The 21,392-nt window shown below is 44.8% G+C and overlaps 1 protein-coding gene across 3 annotated transcripts in view; it reads left to right on the top strand.

Moving 5' to 3' along the window:
* The first annotated feature begins 3,837 nt into the window (after positions 1-3,837).
* Bfar (bifunctional apoptosis regulator) overlaps positions 3,838-21,392 on the top strand; it is a 30,821-nt gene continuing 13,266 nt past the window's right edge. For 2 of the 3 annotated variants that reach the window (XM_057775962.1, XM_057775960.1), the window contains exons 1-4: positions 3,838-4,001; positions 14,211-14,546; positions 18,369-18,573; positions 19,844-20,013. In XM_057775962.1, coding sequence (XP_057631945.1) covers positions 14,284-14,546; positions 18,369-18,573; positions 19,844-20,013 — 638 coding nt within the window. In that variant the 5' untranslated portion in view covers positions 3,838-4,001; positions 14,211-14,283. Of the gene's footprint in view, positions 4,002-11,669; positions 11,779-14,210; positions 14,547-18,368; positions 18,574-19,843; positions 20,014-21,392 lie in introns of those variants that run through there. The other variant, XM_057775961.1, reaches the window with a different exon arrangement.

Raw genomic sequence — 21,392 nt, 5'->3', positions numbered from 1 at the left:
CTATGCCTGGAGAACTTCAAACTGATTTTTGAGAAGATTGTTGTCATTCTCAATTGTTTTTAAGCGTTCAAACTCGTCTCGTAAAGACTTTATCATATTTCTATTATCAAACCATACAGTACCAAGGAAAACTACGAATCCTAGAAAGATCCATATCTGTGGGCTGAGAGACACTTCTTGTAAAATCTCCCACATGGTACAACTGAAAAGGCTGTTAAAGTCTTGAATGGTAATGTTTTCAGACATTTTTCTTATTTATAAAAGAAAATTATGTACCTGTAATGACCTTTTCCTGCCAGTGGTGGCGAAAGAAATGCACCTGAGTCCACGTGGTCTAAACCAGAGCCGGTCTGAAACAATTAACTCAAAACAAAAATTATTGTACTGCCTCATAAGGGAAGGGGTTGGCGGCTTTTGCTTCAAAACCGCAGGTGCTTCCGTTAAATCAGGCAGTGAGGCTTTGGAAGACAAGAGGAAGATGGACAGGGAGCTATTAACTGCTCCGTGGGGGTTGCTGCTCTGCGACTGTATCCTGGAGTGGGGGAAGGGAAAGCGAGCAGGGAGCGCGCTGTAAAAGCTAACAGGCTTTTACACTTCCTGAGCTCCGGTAACTAACTTGCTCGCAAAGGCTGGGAAAGATGGAGCTTGCGCCCACCCCTGTGCCGGGGCGGGGGCAAAATAGCCCCACGTTGGGCGCCAAAATGTGGTGGCGTAAATGAATGCAGAAAGATTATAAAAATATATACAGCTTTAATAAGGAAATAGACTTACAGGACCACAGGTTCCCACGGAGAACAGGAAAGGCAGAACAAAAAGGGGCTGCTGGGATCAAGCCTGGCAGATTTATCAGTAAACATTAGCACAAGGCGAACACGCCCCCAATGGGTGGGGCTATATCCCTACAACTCTTCATGAATAATATTTTACTAGGAGTAAGAGTTTGAGACCTTGATCAGACAGACCTCCTGGTAGGAGGGAGAACATTAGAAATGGCAGGGGTGCTAAAGAGAAGGGAGGCTTGCCTGTAAGCCAGGAGAGGAGGAAGTAGAAAGATTGCTTAATGGTTAAGAGAATCCATTGCTCCTGCAGAGGACCTGAGTTCAGTTCCTAGCACCCATATCAGGAGACTCACAGTTGCCTGTCACTCCAGTTCAGGCCTCTGGCCTTCATGGCACATGCATTCACTTGCACAATGCAGCACAATCACAGACATACACATACACATAATTAAAAATAATAAAAGTAGCCAGGCGGTAGTGGTGCACCCTTTAATCTCAGCACTCAGGAGGTAGAGGCAGGAGGACCTTTGTGAGTTTGAGGCCAGCTGGGTGTACAGAGCAAGTTCCAGGACAGCCAGGACTGTTTCACAGAAAAACAGTTTCAAAAAACCAAAAATAAATAAATAAATGAATAAATAAAAATATTATAAAATAAGACCTGGATAAGACCCTCAATAAGAGTGAATAAAAGCCAGGTGGTAGTGGCGCAGGCCTTTAATCCCAGCACTTGGAATGCAGAGACAGACGGATCTCTTGTGAGTTTGAGGCCAGCCTGGTCTACAGAGTGAGTTCCAGGAGAAGTTTTTCAAGACAGGGTTTCTCTGTAGCTTTGGAGCCTGTCCTGGAACTAGCTCTTGTAGACCAGGCTGGCCTCGAAATCACAGAGATCTGCCTGCCTCTGCTTCCTGAGTGCTGGGATTAAAGGTGTGTGCCACCACCGCCCGGCTTCCAGTACAGCTTTCAAAAGCTACAAAGAAGTCCTGTCTCGAAAAAGCAAGGGGGGGAAAAAACAACCTGAGTGTGGAGGCACATGCTTTTCAGGCCTGTGCATTAGGCAGAAACAGACACATCTCTGAGTTCCAGACTGGCCAGGGTTATGTAGTGAGATTCTTGTTTGGGTTAAGGCTTTACCCCAGCCCCTGACATCCATATACCTAAAGAGTCTGGCATGTTTGGGTGGAAGTTCCATCTCATGCCCCCTCCCCTGGGCGTTGCTTCAGTCAGACTTCACCTCTGAGAAAGCCTGCCAAATGATGACCCCTCCCCAGAGGGTATTTAAACTGCCCCCCAGAGAACAAACATATTCCAATCTTCCCTCCCCATCTCCTTTCCTCTGAAAGACCCTACAGACCCCCTCCTCAGAACCCGCAGCTAGCAGGCTCCCGGGAGAACGTCCTGTTTGCTTGAAAGATTCTCAGGATCAGCAGCTAGCCTGCTCTCATGAGAGGAAAACAGGATATCTATAAGATAGGACATCTACAAAGCAGGATGACTGCAAAGTAGGATATCTATAAGATAAGAACAGGATGTCTGCTGCCAAACATCCATGCTGGGAGAGGAAAATCCATTCATGTCCCCCACCTCATTCCGATAACCAAGCTTCTGCTTCTGTAAAACTTGCTTTTGCTGCCCTCTTTCCTATAAAAAGACCTCCTCCCAGTCTGGAGGCGCGCAAGTCCTCTGAAAGACTTTGCCGCTTGCAGGTACCTGTGTCTACCTAATAAACCTCATGCAGTTTGCATCCGACCCGTGGTTTCGGCCTGGTCTTTGGGTCCGGGGGTCTCCACCTGAGGGAAGGTCCCTACCAGGGTCTTTCACCTCTTTAAAGTGCTGGAAGGTATCCATAAACCTGGGCTTTTTCTAATTCTGTTTGATTTGGTCTGATTTGGATTCTTGCAGTGGCAGAGAGGCTTATTGGGTCACAAAAACTTTACAATACTGTCTCAAAAAAAAAAAAAAAAGAAAAGAGTGAAGATAAGAGATAGGAAGACAGAACAAAAGAACATGCATGATATCCTGAAAGGTAGGGCAGTGGATGTTGTAATCTGCTGGCCTGGTTAGTCACCTGGGTACCCTGTCCCCTAAGAGATAAGCTCCTCCCACTCCCAACTCTCCCCACCCCCCCTTCACTGAGGCGAGCAGATCTCCTTCCAGCCCCCCTTTCTCCCTCCCCTTCTGGAGAAGCAGCTGCTACTTCTCCCCAACCCTTCTCCCCTTCCCCACCTCTCCTCTTCTCTTCCCTCTCCATAACCCACAATCTCTTTAAAAATTAAACCTGATTGCTGGGCAGTGGTGGCACATGCCTTTAATCCCAGCACTTGGGAGGCAGAGGGAGGCTGATCTCTGTATGTTCAGAGCAAGTTCCATTAGGAGCTCCAAAGCTTTACAGAGAAACCCTGTCTTGAAAGGAAAAAAAAAATTACGCCTACATGATCATTCGCTGCTATTTACTGTCTAAGTTAGAAAACAGTCACATTAACTTTTCTTCCTTGATTAGTAAATTATCTTTCTGTGAAAACAGGTGTTTGGGTGTGGTTTGTGCCTAATCCCTGGTCTGGGAGGGAACCCCAACTGGGGAGGGAGATTTCCCTCCTCCTCTACACACCTGTACTCAAAACATTTGGGGAGGTTGATTTAAGAGGATCTCAGATTTACAACTAACCTGGGCTATAAAGGTTGTATCTCAAAAAGGAAAAAGTTAAAATGGTAAATTCTGTATCCCCTATTACAATGAATGCCTCCTGAGTGCTGGGATTAAAGACGTGCTCCACTGCTCCGGGTTTACAAATAAAACTTTAAGCCCGGCCTCTGGTTTTCTGTGAAATGCGAAGGTAAGATTTATTGTTGTGCAAATGGGACAGCGCGAGAATTATTTTAATGTCTAACCGAAGCTAGATCATGTAAACACAGGAACACGTTCCGGGAGCGAGACTTAATGGAAAAACACCTCCCCACCCTCGGGCTGTTATTTCGGGGCTCAGACCACGCGGCCAATGGGCGGGCCGCACTAGTGCGCATGCGGCACACCGGTCCCTGGCGCGGCCGCTCTAGGCAGTGGGGAGGTCGCCTGGGGTTGAGAGTCTGCGGCGTGAGAACGGCCTCTCCTCTATGGTCAAGGGAGCCGTGCACGGCCCGCCCGCAGACCTAGGTTATTTCCGGAAGCGAAGCCTGCGGCTTTCTGCTTCCGCAGGGCTCCTGGCGGGTCCTGGGACTACTGGCGAGGTGAGCTTCAGCACGGTGGAAATGGTGGTGGGGCGCTTGGCTTGGGATGGAACGGACCCCGCTCCCCAAGCCGCGCCTGCAGGGTGGCCCAGGCTCGCGGCCGTTTCCTCCCCCGGGCTGTTGGGCTGCTGCCCGCGTCGGGGTCTGGGTCTAAGCCACTCGCCCAGTCGGTGGCGGACAAGGAGGTGTTGTTTCCACACACCTGCGGGCTAGGGGTGCCTGCCACGTCCGCTAGATCCTTAGCCTTCCTATCCCAAGGCAGACTGGGAAACGCAGAAAAGGGAATATCAAATCCCAAAGTCACACTGGACTGACCAGAGCGTCGCTGTTCTCATTCCCATACTCACGGCTCAGAAATGTTGTAGTAAGGGGAGTGTGTGTGAGAGAGAGACGATGTTGGGCAAGGGGCGAACCACTAACTTTGGTAGAAAAGAGAAAGCGGGAGCCTTGTTATGCCTGTCACCGACGGGTCATTTCCAGGGAAGCCCTTTGGTTTGCCCCTGGGTTGGCCCCAGCGTCACACCAGGTGAGGCCAATGTGAAGGCGTTTTCCTCTATCTTTAGGCACACCCCAGAGCCAGTACGGACTGCACGTGCCTACGCAGTTTTGTTTGTTCTTGTTACTGCTGTTTTGTAAGCAGTCTGGATGTGTCCTGACCCATGCTCGGTTATGCCTGTGTTTTTCTTCCACAAACCTGATGGAAAAACCGTACTCCTGGGCTATTCAGACCTTCCCCCCTTTTCCTTTTCTTTTTGTTTGTTAAATAAATAAATGCAGTCTTTATTTACTAAAATACAACTGAAATGCCACTACAGTTCCCCTTTTTGTCTAAAATAATAAAGAAGGCTATAACATAAGAAAACGACATACAATAAGAACAATGAGTGTATGCAATATATACAGGTAATAAATACATCAGAAAGTTCAGATATATGCTATCAACACTGTAACCACCATTCAGTAAAATTAGTAATCTCATAAAAATCAGTCATCCAGCAAACTTTTTACCTATCTGTGGACACAGTTTGGCATCTCTTTCCAACAATCCTTTAACGTTGGTAATAGTGTGGACTAATTAATGGGAAATAATGAAGCTCAAAGGCAATCAGATTGAAAAGCCTAGGTTAGCCTTTATTCTGAAAACTTATTTTGTTTTTTGTTGTTGTTGTTTTATTGTTAGGTGGGTTTGTGTGTGGGGGTATGTTTGGTTTTTGTTTTTATTTTGGGACAGGGTTTCTGTATGTAGTCTTGGCTGCCGAGAAACTCAGACAAGGTTGGCCTCGAACTCATGGAAATCCCACCTGCCTCTGCCTTCAGATTAAAAGCACAAGCCATTATGCCTGACTTTTTTTTTTTATTTTTGAGATAGGATCCGTGTAGTCCAGGCTGGCCAAGAATAACTCTTGGACTTTTGATTTTCCTGACTTTCTGAGTCTGAATCGGATAACAGGAAATGCAGAAGGGAAACTGAAACTGTAAATTGACACCAGTGATAGAAGATAGAATTTCCCTCTTTTGATTCCCAATTTCATGACTCAGAAATGTGGATCTATGCAAAAGGCAATTTTCCCTGAGTGCTGAGATTATACACGTGTGCCACCATTGCCAGTTTATACGCTGCTAATGTTAGAACCTAGTAAGCAAAGCAAGCATTCTACCAGGAGATTAGGTAACACAGATATGTAGCTGCATAGAGACAGGAATGGCTGATTTGGAGTGGATTGATAGTCAAAGACCATTTGGATCTTGTTAGTGGATACTTTTCACTTAGAAATCTTAACAGATGGGAGTGCAGTGATCCACATGCGGTAGCTGTTGACAGCCATGTTAATTAAGTCAATTAAACATTTTAAGTTCTTTTTAAATGATGCCCAAAGAGTAGGGTTGTGCCTCTGAAAAATGTCTTGGTGCCCAAACTCAGGGATAGAGGTTTTTAAAGCAAAAACTACAAAGACCATAATTTTTTTTTTTTTTTTTTTGGTTTTTCGAGACAGGGTTTCTCTGTGGTTTTGGAGCCTGTCCTGGAACTAGCTCTTGTAGACCAGGCTGGTCTCAAACTCACAGAGATCCGCCTGCCTCTGCCTCCCAAGTGCTGGGATTAAAGGCGTGCGCCACCACCGCCCGGCCAAAGACCATAATTTACATCAAAGGTCAGAGTGACCTTAAGTGTTCATTCCTGGCAGAGTATAGTAGTTATTTTAGACGTAACCTCAGATGAGTTGCCAAGGCAGATGTGACCAGAAAGGGGATGTAGGTCTGAGGACAGACAGAACACGGTCCAGACAGGATGCTGTCCTTTAGTCATTTCAGGAGTGTATGAAAAATAGAGAGAGCCCTCAGGGAGCAGAAGTTTGTAGGTGGGGCTGCATTGTAGTCTGAGAACAAAGTCTAAGCTCAGTAATAGCAGTATCATTGTGGAACCTACGTGCGCTAGGAACCCATCTTTAATAGCCTCCTGAGGCTGTATTGTTATTATCCCCATATTACGGTGAAGCAGTGAGGTAAGTGACTTGTCTGAGATCATGCTAAGATTGAACTTACTCAATCTGTCTCTGAAAATGTTAGTTTGACAGTCCGATATGGTGGTTTAACAAGCCAAGGCCTGATGGCACGGACCTTTAATTCCAGCTGCTTGGTAAACCGAGGCAGCAAGATTGTAAATTCAAAACCTTAGTTCTGTGGATTAGGGCTGAAGGCCACTGCCTCTGTAGTAGAGTGTCGGTTTAGTGTGTACAAAATCCTGGGTTCAGTTCCCAGTGCTAGAAAAGTTAGTTAGCTGGCCATGCAGATTCTTGAGTGAATTTCTAATATCTGTGAGTTTTAATTTTTTGTAGTAGGAAATGTTTTGGCACTAACTGGCTTGAACCAAGGATGACCTTGAAATCCTGATTCTCCTGCCTCCTGCTGTCTACAGATCCAGGTTAGTGGGGAAGGTTTTGAGCACTGGAGGAATTTGATGGGAATTTTGCTCTAAGGAAATTATTCAATCATTGCAAAAGAGATTTACAAAAAGAAGAGTAAGTGGTATTTAAGTTTCACTTTAGCCGTACCTTGTCTAAGACATATTTAGGCATTTGCATGTGGATTCCATGTAGTACTAAACTTCCAGGCTCATGATAATCTTGTGAAGCACTTGTTTCAGATACATAGTCAGGTCCTTATCTGTGGATTCCGTGTCTACAAATTCAACAAGAGGTAGGGAAAAGAATTTTTAAGTTAATTTTGGGACTGGAGAATGTAATTCAATAGTATAGTGAATCTAGCATGCGCAGTGTTCCTGAGGTCAATCCCTGGCTGTTAGGAACAAATAAGAAGGGCAGCTCCACGGGCACAGAGAAATCCAATTAGGTCAGATCAAACCAAATCAAAATGCCCATTGTTTTATTAAGTGCAGTGCATAGCGGGGAGACAGGAAAGCAGGAGCACATGTAAACCTGAAACCACCTGTTTCTCCTCTGGGAGCCCACTTAAAAACTGGCATGCTGGGATTTGAAGTCCAGAGCAATGCAACTGCCAGGCCAGTGTGCTGAGATGGATGCCAGGGGCTGGGGCTAAGCTCCAGACTTGCCAGAACATCCAGGAAGTTCCAAAAACCAAAATTTAAATTTGACACATGCTAAGCATGACACTGAATGCAGAGGAATGAAGCTATACGCAGGCATGTACACCCTCTGATAGCTTCCTGCTGTTTCACAGATCCGCAGGCTCTTCAGCGCTGTGGGTCTTGTTTGCCTGGTATTTTGCTCATGTTTACTTTGTAGTTAGGCCTACTGTGGTTGCTTGTATGCTGAGCACATATAATAGATAACTAAATGCCAGGCTGTGGTGGTGCCTGCCTTTAATCCCAGCATTTGAGATTAAACTCTGAACTGTGTAAGTTCGAGGCCAGTCTGGTCTATAGAACAAGTTCCAGGACAAGATTCAAAGCTACACAGAGAAACCCTGTCTTGAAAAAGAGGGGGGGAGGGGGGGCGGGGACTGGAGAGATGGCTCAGCGTTTATAGAACACTGGCTGTTCTTCCAGAGGTCCTGAGTTTAATTCCCAGCATCCACATGGTGGCTCACAACCATCTATAATAGGATCTGACATCCTCTTCTGGCATGCAAGTGTACCTGCATAGCACTCATACATAAAATATAAATAAATAAAAATTTTAAAAAAGAGAGAGAGAGAGATAACTAGGAGTCAGGCGGAAGGCAGACAAGCAGATTTACAGAGCAAGTTCCAGGACAGCAGAGGCTACAGAAAGGCAGCAGTAGATGACTGAGGGATATAGGATACAGTGCATAGGCTGCAGGTGAACACTGTCCTTGCCAGAAAGGATGTGTGGACTCGGATTCAGGCACCTCTGGGGAGTCCTGGAGCACTGTGTAGTCCTCTGTTCTCAGACATTCTGGTTCAAGTTCACTGTGTTTCCCACAGCATTCTCTTGAATGTCAGATAGTTGTCACTTCAGTTTTCATCTGGAAATAATTTAGAGCCGTGTTTTATAGCTGTTCTTATATAATATGCTTGACTGTGGCTAGACTCTGGAATTGAAGGAACCCAGGATTTGGAGAGACAAAAATATGGCTGGAATATTTTTTTTCTTTTTTTCTTTTTGGTTTTTCGAGACAGGGTTTCTCTGTGTAGTAGTCCTGACTGTCCTGGAACTCACAGAGATCCGCCTGCCTCTGCCTTCCGAGTGCTGGGATTAAAGGCATGCACCACCACTGCCCACGTGGGCAAGACTGGAATATTATGCGCAAAGTTTAGGAATGAGGTTAGTTAGCTGGGTTTCCCTTTTCTGAGAGGTAGGTGGAACTCCTGCCACCTTCCAATCATGTCGTCAGTTCTGCCCCTGCCAGGGTTGAGAGTGAAGATGGAATGAGTTTGGCTTAAGCAAAGAGGAGAGTCTTGAGTCACAGGTTTATTGTAGGTTTTGGGTTGTTGTGGGGGATTTTAGTTTTGGTTTCTTTTTTTTGTTTTGTTTTTTTTTTAATTGATATTCATTGAGCTCTACATTTTTCTCTGCTCTCCTCCCCACCTCTCCCCTTCCTCCTTCAATCCTCCCTCAAGGTCCCCATGCTCCCAGTTTACTCAGGAGAGCTTGTCTTTTTCTACTTTCTACTTCCCATGTAGATTAGATCTATGTGAGTCTTAGTGACTATTGTTGTCTAAGTTCTCTGGGATTGTGGTTTGAAGACTGGCTTTCTTTGCTTTATGTTTAAAAACCACCTATGAGTGAGTACATGTGATAATTGTCTTTCTGTGTCTGGGTTACCTCATTCAAAATAATGTTTTCTAGTTCCATCCATTTTCCTGCAAAATTCAAGCTGTCGTTATTTTTTTCTGCTGTGTAGTACTCCATTGTGTAAATGTACCACTCTGGCAGAACTTGCATGAAATAAGTGAGCAGTGTGTGAGAGAACTCAGGCAGCTCACTGCAGAGTATGATGCTTCTTAAGAATTGGTGCTCTGGCAGAAAAGTGTTTCTTGATTGTTACTCCAGAATTGCATAAATACTTCAAATATGGAATTTTTGTGATGAAAGGAAATACTTCAATGTCAAGTAAGATCTAAAATAGCTTAAAGCAATCAATTCCGAACTCCATTCCACCTATAGAACCTACTCATTCATACACACGCCAGTGTTCAGTGGGTGTCTTAGCTGCTGGGAGCAGCTTCTGCTCTTATTCATGTTCTTAGTCTTCCAAGTGCAAGAATGTGTGACCCAAGTGTACTTTATAGTTTAGAGACTGAACTTCATAGTAAATGATAGCATATAAAATTGTTAGCATTTTGAATTGTGATTTTTACTTTCTTAAGCTTTGTTGCTTGTATTAAAATTATCCTACATTAAAGTTGTTGGACCCTAGAGTCCAATTACCGTGGAGGAGTCACCCCAAGAATACACTCTCACACCACAGTTGTTGTAATAACAAGAGGATTTTATTCTGCCACGGCAGGGTCCCTCAGCATTCAATGCCAAGGACCCCGAATGCCTGTTACAAGCCATTTTTAAAACAAAAAGCCATAGAAACAGGGTGGGGACTCGGGGTTGTTTCCCAACTATTAGGATTGGCTTATTCAAGGGGGCTTCTAATAACAAGTGGTCTGAGCCAGGGCTGGAGAGCGGTTGCCAGATCAGGCAAGGTAACAGGGAACATGTGGGGTTCATTCTGACCCAGGGTCAGAGTCAAAACATCTGTGGACATCTGTGGGTTATCTTGTCCCAATTCTAGGAACGGAGCTCTATTTAGAGAACATCCACAGGACATAGGGAGATGGAAAGTTCCCAACGTTTCAGTACGGGGGAGGGGGAGTACTAAGGCACTAAGACTGAGGGCTCAGTAATGGCCTTAGAATTGTCTTAAAGTTCTACAAAGTATATTATTTTAATAAACTTGTCCTTTGGTATCTTGAAAAAAATAAAAAGTATAGGAATGGGCTGAATCTTCCAAGGACATGTGAGCTTATAATATGAGTTGAGTTGATGTCTGTATCTTTGTGGCACTTGGGGGTTAAACTTGGAATTTTGCCCTTCTAGTCAACTGATGACCCTCTGAGTTACACTCCCAGCACCAAAATGGATATTTAAAACCAACTATTAGGGCATGTGTTACTTGGTAACCCCTGTAAGCTTTTTGGTTTAGAGTCTTTGTGCTTTTGAGGGGTTTTGTTTTGTTTTTTTGAGACAGGGACTCTCTGTGTAACCGCCTTGAGTGTCTTGGAACTCACTCTGTACACGAAGCTAACCTCCACGTCAGATCACCTGCTTCTGTCTTCCAAGTGCTGGGGATTAGAGGTGTGTGCTGCTGCTGCCACCGCCACAACAGGCTTTTTGTTTTGTTTTGTTTTCTTAATAGCTTTCTGAGTTGTTGAACAAGAAGTTAGGTGTAGTACAGAATAGGTCCTCTGAAGCCTTCCAGAGAGACAGTGGACGACAGGCTCAGCTGATGCTTTTCTCAGCCTGCCCTTGTCTTGCCCGACATAATTTAAAGCAATCTAAGTTAGGGCAACAAGTCAACATCTAAAGGAGCTGACCTCTGACCTTCTCCAGAACAGTCTTTTTGGAATTGGAAAATACAGTGACTAGAATGCTTTTCTGCCTTATCAACGGAGGAGCCAGTTTTTCCGTCTGCAGGAGTCCCACTGGCATTCTGTTCTTACTGGCATCCCTGACCTTTGCTTCACTTAGTTTGGGCACATTAATCTTTATTTGGTAGTCGTGAGAGCTGGGTGGACCCTGAAGTGTTCTGCCAGTGTCTGTAGTGGTGTCTGTACTAGACCTTCCCTCCTGATGTTCTCTGTAACACCTTGCTCATCCTAGCAGTTGCTTATCTAATAGTTGGAGTTGATGCATCAGATAGTGTCAGATCCATACAATTGTAGTAGCACTGTGGTGTGAACTAGATGGTGAAGGAGTAAATCAGGCCTTTGATCTGATACTTACACTCCATTGGAATAGTTTATGATGGCAGTCTTTAAATCCAGAATTTCCCCCCTTAGGTTATACAAAGTAGTAACAGGCCATGACTTCAACTGTTTGTTTGTTCGTTTTGTTGCTGTATTGTTATTGCAGGTATTTGAGACTTAAGAATCGAGATAGGGTCTTTTTTTCTTTTCTTTTTTATAAATAGTGTTGTCTCTGCTTGTATGCCTGCAGGCCAGAAGAGGGATCCAGATCTCATTACAGATGGTTGTGAGCCACCATGTGGTTACTGGGAGTTGAACTCAGTACCTCTGGAAGAGTAATCACTGCTCTTCCTGCTGAACCATCTCTCCAACCCCTAGGTAGGGTCTTACTGTGAACCCTACCTGAGCTAGAACTCATTGTGTCAATCATGGTGTCCTTAAATTTGGGTTCACTTGCCTTTGCCTTCTTAGTGCTAGGATTAAAGGTATGAACTACCAGGCCAGGCATAAATTTTTATTTTTTTAATTTTATTGTATGTGTTTGTTGTGAGGGTATCAGATTCCCTGGAACTAAGTTCTAGATAGGTGTGAGCTGCCATGTGGGTGCTGGGAATTGAACCTGGGTCCTCTGGAAGGGCAGCCAGTGTTTTTAACCACTGAGTCACCTCTCCAGCCCCATAAACATTCTTAAACCTAGATTAAATGATTTCTTACTTGGTAAACTTACTTAAATTATTGCATTAAGTTGATCATGGTGGCAAGGCCTATAATCCACCACTTAGGAGGCTGAGATAGGAGGATTGCCATCACTTCAGGGTCAGCCTGAGCTACAGAGAGAGACCATGTCTCAGTGACAGAGCTTGCTTTGTCTGTGTCCTGTATAACCTGAAGTAAACTTTAATCTTCAACACACCCCTTCCGTGATGGTCTCCCTTACTGTCTGTGGTCCTAGAAGCAATGAAATCAAATGGCCATAGATAAAACTTGTCATCTGTCAGTTTTACCACTATTTCCTTGCCTTCACGCCCCATACCCTGAAGGCCTGGCCACAGGATGAAGTAACCACCAACCAGTACGTTCTCAGAACTGGCAACAAGATGGCAGATGGAGTGCTCCTGAAACAACAGCAGACAAAGCCTCAGATACTTGAGGAGAGGGAGCTTCAGTCAATGAGCATATACCATGCCTAAAACAAACCCCTCCGCAGAACTGGGGATAGCTCCAGTTTTCATTTTGGGAAGGTAGGGGCAGGCTTAAATGGTCTCAATCTGCAGACGAGGCTAGCCTTGAAAGAGCAGCAGTCACCTTGGCTCAGCTTCCCAGGACTAGGATTGCAGATGCGAACCACCAGACTTAGGTCTTCAGGGGCCTGCAAGAAACAGCTCAGCTGGTAAAATTGCTTGGGCAGCAGGCCTGGCAACCTGTGCTCAATCCCCAGAAACATGCAAAGTGAGAAGAAAGAATCAGTGCCACAAAGTTGTTTTCAGACTACCACACATGCACCCCACACACAAGTCAGGAGCAATCAGTAGTGATTGTTTTAAATTAAGTCCAGCTTTTAAAGAACTTAAAGGGTGTTGGGAGAGGCAAGAGAGAGATGAGCCCTGGTCTGGAGACAAAAGAGAGCTCTGCTAGTGACACAAGTAACGTAAGAAGGGGAGGTGATGGGGTGGTTGAAGACACTGTTAGTTCTACTGGGTGACGATAAGATCACTACCACAATTTTGAGACAAATTTGAAGGAAACTTTAATTAAATTCTGGCCAGGATGATGAACTCTGTCCAGATCTATTCTGGTGTTTACAAAACCAAAGGCAAAACCAAAACCAAAGGCAAAACCCCCCAATGTTACGTGTTTCCCATCAAGATGTCCACCCAATTTTTTGGACACAGGGACTTGCCTGGAAATCAACTCAGTTATACTCCTTGGGCAGGGAGGCCAAGGGATCCCTCTTGTCTTTGTTCCCTGGTGGTGGGATTACAAGCCTAAACACCACTGTGCCCAGATTTCCGTTGGTGCTGAGGCTCCAAGCTCAGATATTCATGCTTGCATGGCAGGCAAGCGCTTTAATGGTCAAGCCATTTTCCTTTCCCCTTAAGATTAATTTATTTTCTTTCTTTAAATATTTTTTAAGATTTATTTATATATTTTATGTGTGAATGCTTTACTTGTGTGTATGCCTACATAACAGAAAAGGACATCAGTTCCTACTATAGATGGCTATAAACCATGCTGGGAAATGAACTCAGGCCCTCTGGAAGGGCAGCCAGTGTTCTTAACCACTGAGCTATCTCTCCAGCCTTTAATCCTCCTGTCTCCACTTCTCAAGTGCTGAGATTATAGGTATGTACCGCCATGCTTAGTCTTCAAAATGTGGTGAATATCTTTTTGCTGATGGTTTATGGAATGTAAAATCTTATTAATTAAATTTGTCACATTAAAAATCAGAACTCTAGGACTGGGGGTATAGCTCAGTGGTAAAAACACCTGTCTAGAATGCCTTCATTGGCTAAAGCTTAGCACGCTAGGGGCTGGAAACAACAGCTCAGTTGACAGAGTTTCTGTCTATCATGTATGAAGTCCCCAGCATCCCAGAAACCAGGTATGGGGTGCACAGCTCTGCTCTTAGCGTCTTGGAGTTTGTTGAAGCAGGAGGATCTGGAGTTTGAAGCCAGCCTGGATTATAGGACCCTCTCCCCACACCCTCCCCCACCCTAAAATAAAAAGAGAGAGGGAGAGGGAGAAGTATAATCGAATGGCAGCATCTTCCACAACCACTATTCATCCTGTTCTCTTGCTTCCTCCTCTAGACTTAGGATGCATTATAGCGATGTCCTGATTCTGAAAGTTTCTATGTGTGTGGATCCCAGAATTTATTGAGAGATGGAGGAGCCTCAGAAAAATGACCTGAACATGACAGGGCAGGAGGAAGAAAGTCCTGTCAAAAGCACCGGCCCTCAGATTTCTGTTAGTGAGTTTTCCTGCCCTTGCTGTTATGACACCCTGGTTAACCCCACCACCTTGAACTGTGGCCACAGCTTCTGCCGGCACTGCCTAGCTTTATGGTGGATGTCTTCAAAGAAGACAGAGTGTCCAGAATGCAGAGAAAAATGGGAAGGTTTCCCCAAAGTCAACATTCTGCTCAGGTAACCTGTGTGCTGTTGGAAACGTGGATGTACCATATGGTTTCTCTGTGGGAGCTGTTGTTTGACAAGGAACAGGCTCAGGGCAGATCATTCTAGGGACTTGAAACAAAAAAGACGGTTCCTTTTCTCACACGTGGCTGTCACCTGCCCTTCTGTTTGGTTTGTTTTCTTTTTAGACACGGTCTCACTCAGTGCATCATACCTGACTGTCATGGGACTGCTGTGTACATCAGGCTGGCCTTGAACTCAGACATCTGCCTGCCTTTTGTGAGGTTAAAGGTGTGTTAATCTTAGCTGGGCTGTGGTGGTGCACGCCTTTAATTCCAGCATTCAGGAAGGAGGCAGAAGCAGGTGGATCTCTGTGAGTTCGAGGCATTCTAGTTTCAGGACAGGCTACAGAGAAACCCTGTCTCAAAAAACAAAAAGATTCATCTTACCTGGAAAGAGGACTCCTTGATTTTACATAATTGAAAATGAAAAGAGTTTTGTGGGGGTCCAGCAGGGTATTCCATGCATGAAAACACTACTGACCACTCAAGTTTAAATGCCTGGATCCACCTGGTGGAAAGATGTCCTCCAATCTCCTGCATGTGCCATGGAGAGAAAAATTGAAAGGTTTCCCTAAAGTCAGCACGTTTATAAATATATCCACAAATAAATGTAATAACATTATTTTTAGGAAGAGCCCTCTACTCGCCCATACCTAGCTTGGCTGCTGAGCCAGCACTCTTCTCATCAGAGAGCTTCTTAGAGCAGACAGGTGCTGCTGCGGAAGTCCACTCAGCTGCACTTGGTTACAACACAGCCCTGCACCTAAAGCTCAAGGAAAATCCTGGGAAGATAGAAGAGCCAGAGGGCTAGGGTGCTTGGTGTTAGGTGGTACCTTTGAGACATACAAGAAAGCTACAACTGCAACATCTGAAACCTTTTTTGTTGTAGTTCTTTTGTTTGTTTTGTTGTTGTTTTTGTTTTCAAGACAGAGTTTCTCTGTGTTGCCGGGGCTGTCCTGGAACTCAACTCTGTAAACCAGGCTGATCTCAAACTCACAGAGACCCGCCTGCCTCTGCCTCCATAGTCCAGCTTGAATCTGAAACCTTTTTGTCTAAACAAGACCTGAATAAGCACATGGCCACCTGACAGTTGACATGCCAGTGTGGTTGGGGAGATTTCTGAAATCCTACCTACCCTTGGATCAAGAACAATCAGTGACTCCCTCTGCTGGGATTAAAGGCATCCACCACCACCACCTGTCAGAAGTTATTAATTTTAAGGGGAGGAACTGGAGAGGAAGGGAAGGTGAAAATGATGTAAATTCAGTATTCATATATAAAATTCTCAAAAAAAATTTAATTACAAAGAAATTAGTTTTTCTTTTTAATTTTTATCTTAAAATAAAAATTGGTGTTTTGCTGGCATGTGTGTCTGTATGAGGTGTCAAATCTTGGAGTTACAGTTTTGAGCTGCCATGTGGGTGGTGGGAATTGAACCCAGGTCCTCTGGAGGAGCAGACAGTGCTCTTAACTGCTGAGCCATCTCTCCAGCCCCATAGATTTCTTTTTAAAGAAAAAGAAAATTAACACTTCTGTCAAAAAGTAAGCACACTGTATAGCACACTGTTTCCAACTGAACTTCATTTTCATTTCTGTAAACTAATCTTTATAATAATAGCATAAGTAGTACATTCATATACATTCATATAATTTTAATTTTCTTTGACTGTTTGTTTTGTTTTTAAATTTATTTATTTATTATTATGTGTACAACATTCTGCTTCCCACACACCAGAAGAGGGCGCCAGATCTCATTACAGATGGTTGTGAGCCATCATGTGGTTGCTGGGAATTGAACTCAGGACCTCTGGAAGAGTAGTCAGTGCTCTTAACCTCTGAGCCATCTCTCCAGCCCTGTTTGTTTGTTTTGAGACAGGGTTTTTCTGTAGCTTTGGAGCCTATCCTGGAATTAGCTCTTGTAGACCAGGCTGGCCTCCAACTCACAGAGATCTGCCTGCCTCTGCCTCCCAAGTGCTGGATTAAGGGCATGCGCCACCACTGCCCCACTTCGTTGACTCTTTGAAACAAGGTCTCACTCTATATCCCAGGCTGGCCTGAGAACCATGGTAACTACTCTATTTGGCCTCCTGAGTGCTGAGGCTATAACCATTAATGGCCATGTCTAGATTATTGCTTGTATTATCTTATTAAGATTCAAAATTCATGATCAAGCTAAAGACCTCTCTATTATGGTTTAAGTAAAAAATGCTGCAGGTCCTCAAGTGGCTGCAGCGGGCTGTGGGTTCCAAGAGCAGCTAGCCCCAAGCAGGGATGGCACAGTTCTCCAAGTGGCTGCAGTGGGCCACGAGGGGCAGCAAGTCCCAGGCAGGGAGCCGTGTGGTGGGTGAGAGACCTTGAAGGGGCAGCCAGTCCCACGCCGCAGGTCTCTGTTGGTGACTGGTCCTGGGTAGGGAGCTACATGGCAAGCAAGAGACAGACAGATAGGCACACTATGCAGAGTGAGTTTGGATATTTACTTGGTGGGTTATGGAGGGGAAAAAGGAGGAGAGCAGAAAGGGGCAGAGAGAGAGAAAGAGAAACAGAGGGTGGGGAGAAGAGGACCTACAGCAGCAGCCCCCTCTCTGGGGGACTCAGACTAGAAGCTGAAGATCAGCTTGTCTCTTAAAGGGACAGGACAGACCATTACACTCTCCTCCCCTCAGAACCCTCAGTTAGGACTTAGTTGTGATTTCATTCAGATTTGTAAGACTTTTTGAAGAGGGCTAGAAAGAAAACTCAGGAGCTAAGAGTCCTTGCTGCTCCTTCAGAGGACCTTGTTGGTTCCCAGCACCCACATGGTACCTCACAACGCCTGTAACTCCAGCTCAGGGATGCTCAGGATACACTCAGGCACGTACCCATACATGAAATGAGTAAATCTGTAAAACAAAACAGTGCCATTTGAAGCAGGGTGTGCAGGTACAGGAAGGGAATTCAGAAGTTCAGTCATCCTCTGTTATGTGGGGAATTCAAGACCAGCCTGGGTTGCATGAGACCCTCTTTCAAAAAATATGAACAAATACTTTTGGATATGTGTGCTGACAGAAAAATGCTAGTATTTTCTCACATCAGTTTTATTTTATCAGTCCAGCACTGCAACATACTGTTTTCATCCAATATTATGTCCTAAATTATCCAACTTGGTACAGAGTGACCCAGTGGGTACATTTATAAAAATATGTAATATTCTACTATAAGAGTTCAGTATTATAAAATTAAAAAAAAAAGAGTTCAGTGTTGTATTTCAGGGTTAGCAGCTAATAGTACCTGCCACTCAAACATGATGACCAGAGTTCTATGATAGAAAGTTGTCGTCTAACCTCCACGTAAGCATGACCATACCCAGACACACATCGAACACAAGTGTGCACTTAAGTAAGTACCCAGGCTATCCTGTAACTTTCTGTGTAGACCAAGCTAGCCTGGGTCTCAAAGTTCTGCCCCTAGAGTATTGGGATTAAAGGTGTGCACACTACACCTAGCAGTACGAGTGGGGCCTACTTCAAGGGCTAGGCTGTAGCTCAGTGGTAAAGCACATTGATACTATATATGAGGCCTTAGGTTCAAATCTGATGTAATTATTTCATTTGGCTGTTTCCTTAATGGTGGACACATAGATTGCTCTTCCATTTTTGCTTTTATCGTAAAGCAGAACTCTTTGCTTATCTCCTAGGGATGTATGTAGATTATGAAATGTTTGTATTAGTTGGTGTGGTTTCTGAATGTTGTGTTTTATTAAACATCTGTCCTGTGATTTCTCTTTTCTCCACAGGGATGCCATTGAAAAGTTATTTCCTGATGCCATTAGAATGCGAATTGAAGACATTCAGCAGAATAATGACATCGTTCAAAGTCTTGCAGCCTTTCAGAAATACGGGAGTGATCGGAGCCCTGTAACTGCCAGCACAGGGCGAGTGGATCAGCAGAGAGGAGGGGGGTTCTTCTCGGGAGTGCTCACTGCTTTGACTGGTGTGGCAGTAAGTTTGTCTGTGTAATCTGAGCCCTGTGCCTCCCACAGTTAGCTCTGAAGTCAGTTCTTCTGATAGCTCTGAACAGCTGACGGTGTGACTCATCAGAATGGTATTTTATGTTAGTGAGGTACGCCAGATCGCCGAGTCCCCCAAACCATAGGGAACTGAGCCCTGTATGTAAAAGCAAAGACCCTTTATTCTGTACAAGTTTGCAAACTCGGACTCTCCGTGTCTCCAACGTATTGGAGTGATCAGAGAGCCCCAAGCTTAATTGGGGTTGGGTTTTTATAGTAGCAAAGGTAGGGATGAGGGATTTCTAAGGCTTAGGACCCCTGATTGGCCGACATTTGTCTAGGGGTGTTCTTGTGAAAAGCGATGGGTGTGTGCTGGCAGGTGATCCTATCTACAATGGTTAGAATGTTAGGAATTTTTTTTGGATGGTCTGTTCCTGGGTGGTGTCAGCTTATGGCCTTCCCTGGAACCTGGTGCTGCCTGCTATGGCCCCGTGTGGCCTGGGGCCTGGTGCTGCCTGCTATGGCCCCGTGTGGCCTGGGGCCTGGTGCTGCCTGCTATGGCCCCGTGTGGCCTGGGGCCTGGTGCTGCCTGCTATGGCCCCGTGTGGCCTGGGGCCTGGTATCATGCTGGCCAGGCTGTCCTGGGCCCCACAAGTAGCAGAGACTAGACAATAGTTGTCTTTAAGTGTTAACTCTGTCCTCCTCCTGACCTGTGCAGTGAGTGACATCATGATGAACCTCATTTTAGAACTGAGGAAAGGGTGGGACCAGAGAGATGACTCACTGAGAGCACTGGTTGCTCTTCCAGAGGACCTGGGTTCAATTTCCAGCACCCACATGGCAGCTCATAACTATCTGTAGCTCCAGTTCCAGGGGATCTGCCACCTTCACACCAATGAATATAAAATAATTTACATAAATTTTAAAAAATAAAAAGAATTGAGGAGAGGAGCAGAAGACTGAGAAACCAAATCCGTGCTAACGCTAGACTCTTAAGAGCACGCACATCACTGCCAGTGCAAAGACTTACTGCAATCTTAAAAGGTTTCCCTGTAGAAAAGGCATATGAGCTGGTGGGGTCAGGACCACAACTATTCCTCGGCTGTCTGCTGTCTGCCCTTTCCAGATCTCTACCCAGCCATGAGGTAAACTGCCTCTGAAGACATTGTGTCTGCACTTCACTGTGGCAGAGGCTCCTTCCTTTCTCACACTCACACCCTCAGAACTGGCTTTCCCACTTGTGACAGCCTGTCTCCTTTCAGGTCGTCCTGCTTGTGTATCACTGGCGCAGCAGAGAGTCTGAGCATGGCCTCCTGGTGCACAAGGCTGTAGCCAAATGGACAGCAGAAGAAGTTGTCCTCTGGTTAGAACAGCTGGGCCCTTGGGCCTCTCTTTACAGAGAAAGATTCTTATCTGAAAGAGTAAATGGAAGGTAAGGGGAAAATCTACCACTCCAGACCAGGTATGGTGGTGCCTGCCTTCAGTCCCAGAGGCCGGTAGAATCTCTGGGAGTCTGAACCCAACCTGGTGTACCTAGCAAGTTCTTAGCCAGCAGGGCTACTTAAAGAAACCTTGTCAAAAACAAAACAAACAAATAAACTGAATACCTCTGGCACAACAGACATGCTCATAGGTAACTTTAGTGATATACATTTTATCTGCCACAAATCCTTGTAGAAGTATATAAACAAGGTTTTGATTTTTTTGTTTGTTTTTTGGTTTTTTTTTTTAACTCTTTGGCATTTTTGCTCTTTTGGGGCCCCCACCACCCAGCTCCCAAATCAGACAGAGTCTTATTCTTTCTTATGAGTGCCCAACCTTAGTTTGTCTTATTCTAGCCCTCTTATCTTAAATTATTCCATCTGCCTTTTGTCTCTGGGCTTTATCTTTCTCTATATCTTTCTTTACTTCTTACTCCATGGCTGAAATTGTAGCTAGAGTGACTGGCCCTGGAGTCCTCTCTTCTCCTTTCACTCCTTAGGTCTCTCTTATGTGTTCACTCTGCCTGCCAGCCCCGCCTATCCTTTCATCCTGCCTTGCTATTGGCCGTCCAGCTCTTTAGTAGCCCAATCAGGTGTTTTAGACAGGTAAGTAATGCAACTTCACTGAGCTAAACAAATGCAACATAAAAGAACACTGTCAAACAATGTTTAAAAGAACACTGTCAAACAAATGTTGAAAAGAACACTGTCAAACAAATGTTTCACAGCATAAGAAGGTCACACATCTTATTATTCCACAGCGAACATGGCTTTCTGATGTCTTCACAGAGATGTACAACTGGTCTACCTTTAGAACAGTTTCCTGACTCCCAAAAGAAGATTCTTCCCTTTACTGGTCCATCCTCACTCCTTTCTCCCTCGACAGATACCAGTTATCTTATCCGGAAACGTATTTGCCTATAGTTCTTGTATATTAATGTAGTCATGAAATATGTAAAATTTTTTGTGTGTAGCTTTTTCACTTGGCATAATTTCACACATGAAAAAAGCATTCACCAGTACCTTTATCCTGTGTCTGTAAAACATCCTTGTATGGATGGTTAGACCAGATTGTCAGTTCTTCACTTAATGGGCATTTGAATTGATTCTGTGTATGGCTGTTCTGAAGAGTGCTCTAAGATCACTCATGCACAAGGCTTTGTATAGGTATGTGTTCTGGGAACTCTTTTGTGTTTTTTTTTTTTTGTTTTTTTTTTTTTTGGTTTTTCGAGACAGGGTTTCTCTGTGGTTTTGGAGCCTGTCCTGGAACTAGCTCTTGTAGACCAAGCTGGTCTCGAACTCACAGAGATCTGCCTGCCTCTGCCTCCCG

The sequence above is a fragment of the Chionomys nivalis genome, chromosome 7 (genome assembly GCF_950005125.1).
Source record: "Chionomys nivalis chromosome 7, mChiNiv1.1, whole genome shotgun sequence".
NCBI classification, from domain to species: Eukaryota; Metazoa; Chordata; class Mammalia; order Rodentia; family Cricetidae; genus Chionomys; species Chionomys nivalis.
The sequence above is the reverse complement of the archived record's forward strand: the minus strand, read 5'-3'. Positions and strand labels throughout refer to the sequence as shown.